This window comes from Stenella coeruleoalba, assembly GCF_951394435.1.
Source record: "Stenella coeruleoalba genome assembly, chromosome: X".
Taxonomy (NCBI): domain Eukaryota; kingdom Metazoa; phylum Chordata; class Mammalia; order Artiodactyla; family Delphinidae; genus Stenella; species Stenella coeruleoalba.
Genome location: NC_137152.1, coordinates 66,237,465 through 66,252,868, shown reverse-complemented (window position 1 = coordinate 66,252,868; position 15,404 = coordinate 66,237,465). Strand labels below are relative to the sequence as shown.

General features: G+C 34.2%; 1 protein-coding gene across 11 annotated transcripts in view; it reads left to right on the top strand.

Annotated features, from left to right (window-relative positions):
• Positions 1-15,404, top strand: part of RPS6KA6 (ribosomal protein S6 kinase A6) — a 167,245-nt gene that overhangs the window by 62,970 nt on the left and 88,871 nt on the right. For 6 of the 11 annotated variants that reach the window (XR_013825835.1, XM_079911628.1, XM_079911622.1 and 3 more), the window contains 3 exons: positions 5,202-5,318; positions 12,209-12,290; positions 12,956-13,036. Coding sequence is in view for 10 of the 11 variants with exons in the window: in XM_079911628.1 (XP_079767754.1) it covers positions 5,202-5,318; positions 12,209-12,290; positions 12,956-13,036 (280 nt within the window). In the remaining variant the exon portion in view is untranslated. Of the gene's footprint in view, positions 1-5,198; positions 5,319-10,954; positions 11,214-12,067; positions 12,092-12,208; positions 12,291-12,955; positions 13,037-15,404 lie in introns of those variants that run through there. The other 5 variants (XM_079911626.1, XM_079911627.1, XM_079911629.1 and 2 more) reach the window with 4 other exon arrangements.

The window sequence follows — 15,404 nt, the reverse complement described above, 5'->3', positions numbered from 1 at the left end:
TTTTGGGGTGTCTGTGAGCTTAGTACGATTTTAGGAGCCTGTCTGCTGATGGGTTTGGCTGTGTTCCTCTGTTGCTGGTTGTTTGGCATGAGGTGTCAAGCAGTAAAGCCTGCAGGCAGTTGGGCGGAGCCAGGGCTTGGTGTCGAGATGGATACCTCCAGGAGAACACACACCAATTAATATTCCCTGGGCCTGGGGCTTCCCTGGTGGTGCAGTGGTTGAGAGTCTGCCTGCTGATGCAGGGGACACGGGTTCGTGCCCCGGACCGCAAAGATACCACATGCCACGGAGCGGCTGCACCTGTGAGCCATGGCCGCTGAGCCTGCGCGTCCGGAGCCTGTGCTCCGCGATGGGAGAGGCCACAGCAGTGAGAGGCCCGTGTACTGCAAAAACAAAAAACATAAAAAAAACGGTAGTTTAATATTCCCTGGGCCTGGGAATCCTCTGGTGATGTAGCATCCTGGACTCAGTACTCCCACCCAGGAGGCCCAGCCCTGACCCTTGGCCAGAGAATGAAGAGCCTGCAAGCAGCGCATTGTGGCCAGAGAAAAAAGAAAAAAAGGGAAAAGAAAACCAACAGACAGACAAAACCCAATGCAAATAGCAGAAACAAAACCCAAAAAACTGCAACAACAACAACACAGGAAAAGAAAGAAAACAAACATACAAACCAAACCCAAGACAATTGATTAAAACAAAAGCAAACAAACAGAAACAAAGAAACACACCAAAAACCCCAAGAAAACATAAAACGAGAACAAACAAAATAACTCAAAAATGAAAGCAGTCAATAAAGGCTAAACTAGGAAAAAAAAAAAAGAAAAGCAGAATAAGAACAGAAAGCAAACATCAAAAAAAGCAAAGAAACATAAAACACATAAAAATGATCAAAAATGGAAAAAAGGGCTAAATACAAGAAAAAAACACAAAACAACAAAAAAAATCAAAGTAAAAATAGAAAATATATATTAAAAAAAAATTAAAACAACAACAAGAACTTCACCTTCCTGAGTCCCCTTTACTTTTTTTCTTTCTTTCATCCTACCCCATTGCAAGGGGGTTTTTCTTGTCCTTTTAGGTGTCTGAAGTCTTCCACTAATGTTTATCCGGTGCTTTATGAGAATTGTTCCATTTGTGGATGTATTCTTTATGCACTTGACAGGAGAGATGAATTCTGTCTCCTCCTATTCTGCCATCTTGACTCCTTCCCCCCACCCCATACTAATTCTAATGAACCATAATCTCTGAGGGTGGGAACCAAACATGCATATTGAATGAATATTTTATAAGTGATTTTTTTGAAACTAGAGCATTGTAAACAACTGTCTACTTAAAGGCAAACTATCTATAATTTAGTAATATACATATAGTTGTTTGTCTAAGAACATATATCTATAACAGGCAGATGAGCAATCAGTAAGTTAATATCAGCATTTTTTTAAAAGTGCAGATTCTGGGGTCATTATACCCTTCATTTGTGTTGAGTACAACACAGTGTAATAAAAATACTGATCATGAGGAATTCCATGGTGGTCCAGTGGTTAGGAGTCTGCACTTCCACTGCAGGGAGTGCGGGTTTGATCCCTGGTTGGGTAAATAAGTCCTGCATGCCATGTGGCGTGGCCAAATCATGAATTATCTGGAAAAATGTTTATTTATATTCATCATATCTAAGGAAAAATGCTTATATTATTCAATTTAGATATATTGTCATCACAAAGTCAGTTATATTCAAAATTGACATAATTCCATTATTCAGAATGAATCTCCTGTTTCCCTATTACCTTTATATGTTTAAAAATAAATTATTCATACATATTTTTCTGTTATTTAAAAAGGTATTTAAAAATAATTTTGAAGTTTCTTATTGATTAATTTTACTGTTACAAATCTTTATTTTAGAAAATAAGTTTCTCTTCATTCCCTTTTTATGAAATTGGTTGGATTTTTTTGGCTGTCTGCTCCCATAAGGTCAAACAAATATTGTGCTAAGCATTATGAATGCAGACATGAATGTGATATTACCTGGATACAGGTTGCTTACCTGTCTAGTGGGAGAGAAAGACAAGGTAATAAGTTGTTAGGACACAGTGTAACAATATTCTTTGCTGGCTGTCTGCTGGAAAAAGATGTCTTTTCTTATAGCATTTTCATGTTTGAAATTTTATAGTGTAATGCTGCTGAAAATTGAAAGAGATATTGCATTTTTAAAAGATGGGCATATGTGGATTTTAATTAGAAGAGGCATTGAGCAGACATTTCCTTTTGAAGACTTGCTTAGGTTTGGTGAAACTAAGTAGGATAGAGTACAGTTGTTTCCTAGCTCTGAATGTTTTTAAAAACCGATGTCATGACCCATGTTTATAATGATGATCTTAAATGTGGCAGAAACTGAAGTGCCTTCTTAAACATAAAAATATTATATTGTGTTCAATATAATATCACAGACTTGAAGGGGACTTTAAAGAACAGTCTAACATAATCTGTTTGTCATGTGAGAACACTGAAGTAGAGTAGTTTGTGATTTGGCCAAGGCTGCTTAGCTTATGCATGGGAGAACTAGGAGGAAAAATTAGGCTGTGACTCTTCCGTCAGTGTTCTTTACACTGGAGAAAACTTCCAGTATGCTTTTGTTATATACCATTCTTTGAAGACTATTACTACATTCATAATATGTGGTATAAAATCAGTTAAAATAATATTAATAAGAGTATACAATTTGACGTTGCTTTTGATGTACATGTATTGCAAAAGTGCATAAAGATATGCCATACTTTAATATAATTCCAAAATGTCAGCTACAGAACATATGTATGTGCATTAAAAAAGGTCCTTGACTTTTTACAAAAAAGACGCCTTGAAAAGGGGAAACTCACTCTCATAGCTATTTAAAAGAGTCCAGTGAAACCCTCAGAATGGGAGAAAATATTTGCAAATGAAGCAACTGACAAAGGATTAATCTCCAAAATTTACAAGCAGCTCATGCAGCTCAATAACAAAAAAAAAAGCAACCCAATCCAAAAATGGGCAGAAGACCTAAATAGATATTTCTCCAAAGAAGATATACAGATTGCCAACAAACACATGAAAGAATGCTCCACATCATTAATCATTAGAGAAATGCAAATCAAAACTACAAAGAGATATCATCTCACACCGGTCAGAATGGCCATCATCAAAAAATCTAGAAACAATAAATGCTGGAGAGGGTGTGGAGAAAAGGGAACACTCTTGCACTGCTGGTGGGAATGTGTATTGGTACAGCCACTATGGAGAACAGTATGGAGGTTCCTTACAAAACTACAAATAGAACTACCATATGACCCAGCAATCCCACTACTGGGCATATACCCTGAGAAAACCATAATTCAAAAAGAGTTGTGTACCAAAATGTTCATTGCAGCTCTATTTACAATAGCCAGGAGATGGAAGCAACCTAAGTGTCCATCATCAGATGAATGGATAAAGAAGATGTGGCACATATACACAATGGAATATTACTCAGCCATAAAAAGAAACAAAATTGTTATTTGTAGTGAGGTGGATGAACCTAGAGTCTGTCATACAGAGTGAAGTAAGTCAGAAAGAGAAAAGCAAATACCGTATGCTAACACATATATATGGAATCTAAGAAAAAAAAAAGTCATGAAGAACCTAGGGGTAAGACAGGAATAAAGACACAGACCTACTAGAGAATGGACTTGAGGATATGGGGAGGGGGAAGGGTAAGCTGTGACAAAGTGAGAGAGTGGCATGGACATATATACACTACCAAACATAAAATAGATAGCTAGTGGGAAGCAGCCGCATAGCACAGGGAGATCAGCTCGGTGCTTTGTGACCACCTAGAGGGGTGGGATAGAGAGGGTGGGAGGGAGGGAGATGCAAGAGGGAGGAGATATGGGAACATATGTATATGTATAACTGATTCACTTTGATATAAAGCAGAAACTAACACACCATTGTAAAGCAATTATACTCCAATAAAGATGTTAAATAAAAAAAAAAAGAGTCCAGTGAAATACTCTTTTGATGTATAAGAAACATCCATGGACATATTTTCAGAACAGATACTTCATTTCTGACTGATTAGTGGTTCTTAATACCTAAAGCTAAAACTCCTCTGCTGGATACCCTTCTTTGAGAGTAAATGTCTGACTACTTATGTAACATGGCAGTTATTTTAGCTGCCATGAAGCCCCCTTACTTGGGACCATGCTCTTGCCCATTATGACCACAGTCGCCATTGATTAATCAGTTAATTAAAGGGTGAATGGATTGGGAACATTCTTGCCATCCAGACCAGAATTGATATGATATAATGGAAAGCTACCAAGACTTCTAGACATCATGATTAACTAGTCATGTGAACTTAAACTCTGTGTGTCTCAGTTTTCTCCCCTATAGTGTCAGAGGTTGGATAATATATCCCAGCTTTTGTTATTTTGTGATATATAATACATTTGAGGTTTTTTTTTCATCCTAGCTACTGTGCTAGGGACTAGAATTACAGTTCACCTGAGTGTAGTCTTGATATAGAGTCCTCTATGAAGGAGCAGAAACACTTCCAAGGTGACTTCCTTCTGCCTGACCCAGGTGGTAGTAAATCTGGCATATAATTTATATATAAAGTTTCAATAAAAGTAGGCTCATGGCCTGGAAACATATTTTTGGGCTTTGCAGATTTTGTTTGTCTAGGCTAGTTTCTTTTTCATTGATATGGCTAGCTGGACATTTAAATATTCATATATTACTGACTACTTAAAATGGTATAGTGAAATACTATTTAAAAGAACTCTTGAGGTTCACATTTTTTGTCATGTCCCACAATTTACAAGGTTTTATCTATCTCTTGACTTTCTCTGCATCTACCTCATAAGTCATACTCCATTGAGGTTCTTAAGACTCTGTTAGTTGTTGATGTTTTACTTCTGTCTCTACCTAGTTGGAACAGAAGCTGAAGCATAGATTTTACATGCTTCTGTTTACATGAAATTATATAATAGGGGTGGTGGTGGTGATGTTCTATCTCTATGTGTTAGAAAACCCAGGAAATGGGGATGCTAGTAGCCCATAAAACTCTGTGCTAGATTTAAGGAGTTAGGTATTAAATTATTTCTGTTGTGATTTCTGGTTCTTAATGGAGCTAATAATAAGATGTTGTAAGTATATTTGAGTATTGCTTGGATTTCTTTTTTCAGGATGAAGGAGTTGTTAAAGAAATCCCTATTACTCATCACGTTAAGGAAGGATATGAGAAAGCAGATCCTGCACAATTTGAGTTACTCAAAGTTCTTGGTCAGGGATCCTTTGGAAAGGTAATGGATGCCTTTTTCCCCATTTGTTTTTCTTCTAAACATTTAACAAAAAAAGTATACACATAGGTAGAAATCTGATAAATGTGCTGTTTCTAAATTGTCAAAGGATACACACAAAGGCGGCTCTAATTTTACTGCTTTTTATTTCTGTTGTATTTTTAGTTCAATTTCTTTATTCTTCTCTGTAATAATAAAGGTTTTCTAATCCCCTGGGATCACTGATATCTCTAGGACAAAATATAGCATGCTATTTATTAGCTGCCTAAATCAAGAAAGTTTGAATTTTGTAAAAGAGATCTTGTTTCTCTGTTCACATGCTGGCATGACCTTAGCTTTCTTTCTTGGTGATTTCATCTGTATTCCTTAGCTCTATCACAGAAGCCAGAATGTATGTATCAATTCATGTACTGAATACATAAATTAATCTATCATCTTTTAAAGCAAATATGTGTGTAAAGTACAGCTATGGTAAGTACTGGGTGATATATGGATTATGTGAAACTCCTGCCTTCAAAGGGCTTAAATTTCAAGGGAAAAAGCAAAACTGAGGAAGATAAACTCTGACACTCATTATTAAAATTGGTTATTAAGGGCTTAATGGTATATGATTCTTGGAAAAGATGTATGTAGGTCTGGTTCCTGACTTTTGTATACCTAACATCTAAGACATGAAAAGTATTGCATACACATATTAAGTAACAACCTTTAGGAAACAGCAACAGTGGCAATTTAAGGGGAGGAAGTTAATGAGAAACTACTAATTTCAGGGTGGCTGAGATTTAGTTTCAAAGGGGAAAGTAAGGAAGTTGAGCATTGCTTATTTATTATGCTCTGAAACATTATAAAAGAAAGACATTTATTGAACACTTGGTTTGTGTATAACACTTTAAAAAACAACATTGGTTAATATAAAGTAGACATAATTGTTTTAAAGTAATCTGATACCTGTGTGGTATAGAATACAACATGTAAAATATAGAGAAACATTTTCAGGACACAAAAAGTACAAGCTAAGGTGGATTATGGTTTGGCAGTGAATTGGTACAGGAGGTATGTGATGACAAGGAGATAGGACTTGAATAGTTGTGCTAGGGAGAGTAAAACTAGAAGGAGCTTTCAATAGATTGTATGTGTGGGAGGTGTATTTATAGAACTGACCTGTAGAGTAGGCATGTGCATTTTGAACACCTTTATTTTTTAAAGTTACTAGAAGTACAGTATATAAACAAATATTTTACATTATATTTTATGATGTTAATTTTAGAACAGAGATGAAGTTCTTTTACATCCCCAATATATAAATGCTTACATAGTGACTCAAATAAAATATCACCAGGCAATCATTTCAAGCCATTAAAAGTATTTGTTTTGTCATTTGATATATGTAAATTTATTCATATGTGTATTTATTTATATCCAGCTTTGTTCCAGAAAGGATTTAAGGCTTTCATAGATGAATACTAAATAAAATAAAATTTAAAATAAGTGGGGAAGATGATGGAAGCAGAAAAATTGGAGCAGGAAAGATGAGATGAAGCCAGGAATAAACTCTGTTGTTCACAGATGCATGGTATAAGGGCCTAGAAATGGGGCAAAAGTGAAGACAAATATTTTGGCAGCCATTATAAAGAGGCTGAAACATTTAATTGTATGATTATTGACAGTATCTTTAAGAAACAGATCAAACAGACCAGAGAAATTTTTCTAATGGGGCTTCATGAAGAAAATACAGTATAATATAATAAAATGTCTTCAGTAACATCTTCACATTAATTATAGCAACATGCTGACAAGTTGTCAATGCAGTCCTTAAAAAAATCAGGGAACACTCAGCTTTGTACAGGAACTTTGGTTTAACAAGGATATCATAGAAGCCTTTAAAAAATTCCTAATACTAAAATACAGAATAGTGATCCTTGTGCAGTTCATCAACCAAAGAAATATTAAGGAGGTGGCTTATTTTTTTCTTCCTAGGATGTGAACATACTTGCTTGTCAGTATTATGTCATTTGCGTAGGCATTGTGTGGGTGGGACTTGTTATATGCTGAACCTATTCAGGAATTTGGCCAAGGCTGTGAATCAGATAAGTGTAGGAGCAATTCCAAGAAACTTTGGGCTGCAGTCTTATTTATAAGTTTTTCTGTGAAAGTCCCATTGTTAAAATGCAATAAATGGAATTTTAACCTATATAATGCTTTGTGACATTGAACATCTATATAGTCTATTTAATCGGGAAAATCCTACGAAAATCAGTTGTAAAATTGTACTTTAAAGAAGCATGCATTATCATAAAAGATGCATATAAAATTCTGTACTAAGCACATCAAGTAATGTGTGAATTTAAATGAAGTATACCAAACAACTTACATTACTTATTTTAAAACACAATAAAATAAAACACTTGAAAACATGTTTGACATTGTCAGACTAGCCTTTCGTATATTTCACATGTCAAATCATTTACACAAAGCATACATACATTTTAACATTCATGCTTCATATTATTTTTGCTTTTGTGATAGTAAAGCCTTTAAATATAGGACTTAAAAATGGATTTTTGAAAATGTCAAACCCTTGCCCTCCTTAGTAATTGATTAGCTATCAAGAGATAGTTTTAAAAATATATGTTTACAACTTAAAATTTCTTGCAAATGGTCCTTTCTCTTCAATCAGTGTTAAAGCTGTGCAGTTCTGCAGTTCACTTCAGCAAACACTTCTTAACGGAAAATATAAAAGTCCATATGACAGAGAGAAAAGTATATTGGAGTAATTCACTCATTCATTTCTCTTCTGAACAATTTCTGAGAATTGGATTAGAGTGACTGAAAAGAAACCTCTCTGATCAGGAAAGAGATGTTTTTAGAAACAGTAGTTTGAAGTCATGCAGCTTCTTCTGTAGTTGATGATGGGAAGAGAGCAGAGTGAGATGATGTTTTCTTGTGCTAGGAAAGTTCAGTCATTAGACCTGAAAAGAACAAATCAGGTAATGAACAAATAAACAGTTATATCTCTAGACTGTGAATGATGGCTTCTATTAGATGCCATATTGAGATACTAGTGAGTGTTTTAAGAGATAGGGGAAAAGTGGCTGCTTTGTGCTTTGGGTTTTTCTTTCTTCTTTAATTGTCTCTTTTTACCCTCTGTATTCCATTCTTTTCAACTCCACTAAAGGCTGTGTTCTAGAACAGTGGTTCTCAAAGTGGGGTCTACTACCCCTGGATATCCACAGGACACTTTCAGGGGGTTCTCAAGGTCAAGACTGTTTTATAATACTAAGATATTATTCGTAAAACTTTTGGCACTTTGGCACAGTCAAGGAAGTGATTTTAAACTACATCAGTAATCATATTCTTCACTGTCACCCACTTACAGTTAAAAAAATGTGTTTTACTTAAGAATGTCCTCGATGAGGTTTTAACAGTGATTAAATTTATCAAGTATCAACCCTTGAGTACACATCTTCTTAATATTGTGTGATGAAATTGAGAAGTACACAAAGTACTTTAGCTGCATACCAAAAGTATGATTGTCTCAAGACAGAGCACTTTTGTAATTTTTTGAGTTGTGAGCTAAATTAGACACTTTTTTCATGGAAAAGCATTTTTACTTGAAAGAATGATCGACAAACTATGGTTACTTAGACTTGGGTATTTGGTAGATGTTTTCTCAAAAATGAATGGAGCGAACCTGTTATTTCATGGAAAACAACTGATAATATTTTTGTCAATGATAAAATTCGAGCTTTGAAGCAAAAAATTAGAATTTTGGAAAATTTTTATTTGCCACTGTAGGCTCAACTGTTCTCAATACTCAAAAGACTTTCCTGATGAGATTGCTACTGTCAACATTTGGAAGATCTGAATAACTCAGTGACCCAATGTTTTTGAGTTGACCAAACACATGATGTTATCAAATCAGACATCAGTACAAAATCCATTCAAAGTGTCAGGTAGATCATGGATTATTATATAAAAGAATATGGACAGTTAATTGATGTGGTTTCAGATTTTTCATTGCAGCTAATCTTTAAGAAACTGCCACTTGTCAAATTCTTGTGTCGTATCAAAAAAGAATAACTACAATTATATGGAAAGGCTATTAAAATAGTACTCCCTTTTCCAAATACATATCTGTGTGAGGCCTGATTTTCTTCTTATAATTTAAGCAAAATAACTTAATTGCAACAGATTGAATGTAGAAGCAGATATGAGAATCCAACTGTCTTCTGTTAAGCCAGATATTAGAGACTTGCAAAAATGTAGATCAGTGTCAATCTTCTCATTGATTTTTTTGTTTTGGAAAAAATATAGTTATCTGTATAAAAATATTTATATTCACATATAACAGGTATTTATTATTTTTAATGAATTAATACATAGTTAATTTTTTTCTGTTTTAATTTTTAATATAGTAAATATCAATAGATAAAACCCACAAAAACAAAAGTACTTTAGAGTCATCAGTAATTTTTAGGATTGTAAAAGAATTCTTTTTTTATTATGTTTATCATCTTTAAGGTTTTTATTTTTATTTTTTTAATATTTATTGGAGTATAGCTGCTTTACAATGTTATGTTAGTTTCTACTGTACAGCAAAGTAAAAGAATTCTTGAGACCAAAAATATTGAGAATTGCTTTCTTGGAAGAGACTGAGAAAGATAGTTCTCTTACTTGTGGTGTAGTCAACACTCACGAAATGACTTGACTCCTTTGTTGTCAACATCTTGGTCACATGATATTGATTAGGAAAGAGGAAACTGTTTATCTACCTTTATTTGCCCATGTCAGTAAAACTGAATGAAAACTTTAAGTCTGGTGCTTAGGGTTAATGCCATTTGCTTAGCTTTGAAACGTGTGTGTGTGTGTGTGTGTGTGTGTGTGTGTGTGTGTGTGTTATGGCAATTAATTTAACCTGCTGTTTAAAAAACTGATATAGACTGAAATCAGCTATACAAATACGTACAAGTCCACTTGTTTGCCAACAGCAGAAAACTTGAAAAATACAGGTAAGAAAATGTGCATCTGGGGTCATAGCTTCTTTAGCTCACTCAATAAGTTTTATATGACATTTAGAACCCCATGGTAATCTAGTTTGTGTTTGTATTCTCTCTAACCCAGATTGAATATATTCTTCTGTGATTAAAAAGCCTGATTTAGCACTGTTCATTTATAAAATACTAATTTTATTTTCTAGTGAATCTTCATTATAAAGGAGACCGAGGGTAGGCTATAGGTGTGTTAAATTTGACATTCTGTTCCATTGCTTACTATTTTCATCAGTGAAAAATCATGGATTTTTAGGACTATCCTCTCCAAGTTTAAATGCACTAAAAATAACTCCATGGAATGAAGCTACTGAAATCTTCTGTGGCAATGCACACTTCCTTGGGGTTCTACATTGTTTGGGGAGATCTTGTTGGAGTTCAGAGTAGATATTAGACATGAAAGTAACATAGGGTAGTAGCTTTGTTAGTTCTTTCAGTACAGAAATGTTTATGGTGATATGCAATTTTATGATTTGGTTCAAGCCCTGAACTTTTCTTTTCTCCAAAGATAGTTTTATGTTGCAAAACCCAGCCATCTGTTAATATGTGAATTCTCTTGATTAGTCTACTCCAAGTGTGGTATGAACTGTTACTGGCTTACTGTAAGACATGTTCAAAAACTGAGAGTAAGCATTTAGCAACTTTTACAGAAATTTGACAAAGTAATTTTATGTGTAGAATCAATTAGTATAAAAAGGGATTGTATTTTATGACATTTAAATTTCAATTTTCTAAATAATTCATTTTGATTATATTTTATAGAAGTATGGTCTGCAATGGACTTGGAGAAAAGGGGGAAAAAAGACTGGTTGGTCTACACAGAAAGTGTGAGAAGCACTACACTAGATGAGTATGAAAACTGTAAACCTGAAATGGTCCTTGAGTTTAGGTCTGATATAAAGAATAGGAGAAGCAGAGATTAAATGAAGTAAAGATTCCACCCCCTCACCTGCCCAGTTGGCTGATACATAATTATCACATAAAATATTTGGATTAAAGGGTTTTAAGCTCTACCTTAGGAAAGAGGCAAGACAAAAAATTAGTTAAAATCTCTCCCATCTGCAGTTTTGTGTGAACAAGTTAGTTACTTGACCACATTTTAAAGTTAAGCAACACTTGAATAGAACTTGTTAGAGTTGAGGATGGCAGGTAAGGCAGTGAACACGTTTTACTAAATAGTTAAAAAATTGAAACAACCCTTTGCTAATAAATAACTCATAAAACTGTAATATACTCATAATTATCTTCATAACTGAGGCTTTTTAAAACTTAGCTTTTAATGAGTCATAATACTGGTTTGAAAATATGAGATATTATTACTTAAGCTTACTTGGTAACTTTAAATAATTTAACTTTCATTTCTTTATTGAAATATTTGCCATCTTGATTCTTTTTCTTGGCAGACAGATAAGAATTGCCTGATTTCTTATTAGAAAATAAAATACCTGGTAACTTCTAAAATGGACCAATAGGGAAGTAGAAATGAAGGTATCAAATTAATGGTCATCACATTTGTTTGCTCCTTATTAAGGTAACAAAAAGGAGCTTGGGTCTTATAAGGAGCTCCCTTAGCTCAAATTGTCTTTCGTTATATTATTTATCTCTTACATCAGAAACTTCTCAAATGTTCTTTTAAATTTTCTTTTCCACAATAGGATGTACGGGAGTGTGATTCACTAAGTGACTGAAAGTGAGAAAATATTAACCAAGTATAATTTATAGAGAAAGGTATATCTTTATAAAATTAGAGAAAATGCAGGGCCGTATGTATGTGCTAATGTATATGTTTAGCAGGAATGGCTTGGGATGTGAATTTCACTGTTTTAATTTTAATTCTCCTATTAGGTTTTTCTTGTTAGAAAGAAGACTGGTCCTGATGCTGGACAGCTCTATGCAATGAAGGTGTTAAAGAAAGCTTCTTTAAAAGGTAGAAAATTGGAAACCTTATTAAAATAGAATGTGGTAAAGCTTGTTTTAAGAAATATGCTGTGCACTGCTTATATAAGATGAGTAGATTTAGTTTCCTTTTAACATTAGTAATTGTTACAGATTTCTAGTGGTAAGTGATATTTCTAGGTTTGATATTGGCATATACCCTAATTTAGTGAGAGTGTACCCTAGTAAAAATTTAATGGGATAAAAAGTGACATGTTTTATTTAAAGTGAACTTATTTTATTAAACTATATTCTTTTATTTCAAGATTCTTATTTTTTCTATCTGTTTTGGTATTGCATATTGAGAAAGCACAGCCACCTGCATACACTTATATACACTGTCTTCCAGGCTGTGATAACAATAACACTGTGCTCAGTTTTAATCAATAAACTCATTTGAACAATTTGGAGACTAATATATAATAAATGCTTATTCACCAAATAACTTTGTGTCTCCTTAACACATCTCTAGATCTAAACTGAATTTGTTAGCTTTCTGAGAATATGGTAATTACTGTCTAGGAATATAGACTGCAAATTTGGGCACTTATAAAGTTATGTTTTATATTTCTGTATTTTTGTTGGGTGAATTACTGATGGGATCTCTACTGAAATTATATACGAGAGCAATATATTCTACCCTTCTGTAATTTTTAGTTCGAGACAGAGTTCGGACAAAGATGGAGAGGGATATACTGGTGGAAGTAAATCATCCATTTATTGTCAAGTTGCACTATGGTATGTAATCTTTTTTTAAAAAAAATATGGAATTAGAGAACTAAGATTTCCTTTCAGACAATAATATAACAGGATATAAATACTTCAAACAGGAAATGAATATGGAATGATTTAATACATTCAGCTATGTAAAATGTATTTATCTGAAATAAGAATTAATATCTAGCTTTTAGTTGTCTTTCCTGTATTTGTTGGTTAACTTGTCTAAGGTAACAAGATAGTGTCTTCTGATTACTTGTCTAGTAGTATTTCTGTACTAGGCTATACCTCCAGGGATCTTAGGCTATAAACTACTGTGACAATTTCTTCAAAACATTTTTGTGTTTGGAAGGGCCCCTCTTACATGTTCATAATGAGCATATTAATCTTACTTCCTCATTCTGTTGAAGAGGACCATATGGTATATTAGTCTATTTGAGTTATTTTTTCTTATGTTTGGCAGGAGAGGAATACAAGTGAGAAGCAATAGGTACAATGGAAAGAACATGAATTTGGAGTCAGACAGTTCTGAGGTTTTTTTTTTTTTTTAATTGCGATATAGTTGACTTACAGTATTATATAAGTTTCAGGTGTACAATATAGTGTTTCACAATTTTAAGGTTATATCCCATTTATATTTACTATAAAATATTGGTGATGAATCCTTGTGTTGTACTATATATCCTTGTAGGTTACTTATTTTATACATAGTAGTTTGTACCTCTTAATCCCCTACCCCTATCTTGCCCCATCCCCCTCCCTCTCCCCATTGGTAAACACTAGTTTGTTCTCTATATCTATGAGTCTGTTTCTTTTTAGTTATATTCCCTAGTTGGTTTTATTTTTTAGATTCCACTTAGAAGTGATATCATATAATATTTGTCTTTGATTTTCACTAAGCATAATATTCTCTGTGTCCATTCATGTTGTTGAAATGGCAATATTTCATTGTTTTTTATGGCTGATTAATAATCTCTGTGTGTGTGTGTGTGTGTATGTGTGTGTGTGTGTGTGTGTGTGTGTGTGTGTGTGTACGCCCCATCTTTTTGTTTTTCTCTTATTTTTTTCTTATTGGAGAATAATTGCTTTAAAATGGTGTGTTAGTTTCTGCTTTATAACAAAGTGAATCACTTATACATATACATATGTTCCCATATCTCCTCCCTCTTGCATCTCCCTCCCTCCCACACTCCCTATCCCACCCATCCAGGTGGTCACAGAGCACCGAGCTGATCTCCCTGTGCTATGCGGCTGCTTCCCACTAGCTATCTATTTTACATTTGGTAGTGTATACATGTCCATGCCACTCTCTCACTTTGTCACAGCTTACCCTTCCCACTCCCCATATCTGCAAGTCCATTCTATAGTAGGTCTGTGTCTTTATTCCCGTCTTACCCCGAGGTACTTCATGACATATGTTTTTTCTTATATTCCATATATATGTGTTATCATATGGAATTTGTCTTTCCCTTTCTGAATTACTTCACTCTGTGTGACAGACTCTAGGTCCATGCCCCTCACTACAGATAACTCAATTTTGTTTCTTTTTATGGCTGAGTAGTATTCCATTGTATATATGTGCCACATCTTCTTTATCCATTCATCCGATGATGGACACTTAGGTTGTTTGCATCTCCTGGCTATTGTAAATAGAGCTGCAATGAACACTTTGGTACATGACTCTTTTTGAATTATGGTTTTCTCAGGGTATATGCTCAGTAGTGGGATTGCTGGGTCATATGGTAGATCTATTTTTAGTTTTTTAAGGAACCTCCATACTGTTCTTCATAGTGGCTGTACCAATTCACATTCCCACCAGCAGTGCAAGAGTGTTCCCTTTTCTCCACACCCTCTCCAGCATTTATTGTTTCTAGATTTTTGATGATGGCCATTCTGACCGGTGTGAGATGATATCTCATTGTAGTTTTGATTTGCATTTCTCTAATGATTAATGATGTGGAGCATTCTTTCATGTGTTTGTTGGCAATCTGTATATCTTCTTTGGAGAAATGTCTATTTAGATTTTCTGCCCATTTTTGGATTGGGTTGTTTGGCTTTTTCTTGTTATTGAGCTGCATGAGCTGCTTTTAAATTTTGCAGATTAATCCTTTGTCAGTTGCTTCATTTGCAAATATTCTCTCCCATTCTGAGGGTTGTCTTTTGGTCTTATTTATGGTTTCCTTTGCTGTGCAAAAGCTTTGAAGTTTCATTAGGTCTCATTTGTTTATTTTTGTTTTTATTTCCATTTCTCTAGAAGGTGGGTCAAAAAGGATATGGCTGTGATTTATGTCATAGAGAGTGCTGCCTATGTTTTCCTCTAATAGTTTGATAGTTTCTGGCCATACATTCAGGTCTTTAATCCATTTTGAGCTTATTTTTGTGTATGGTG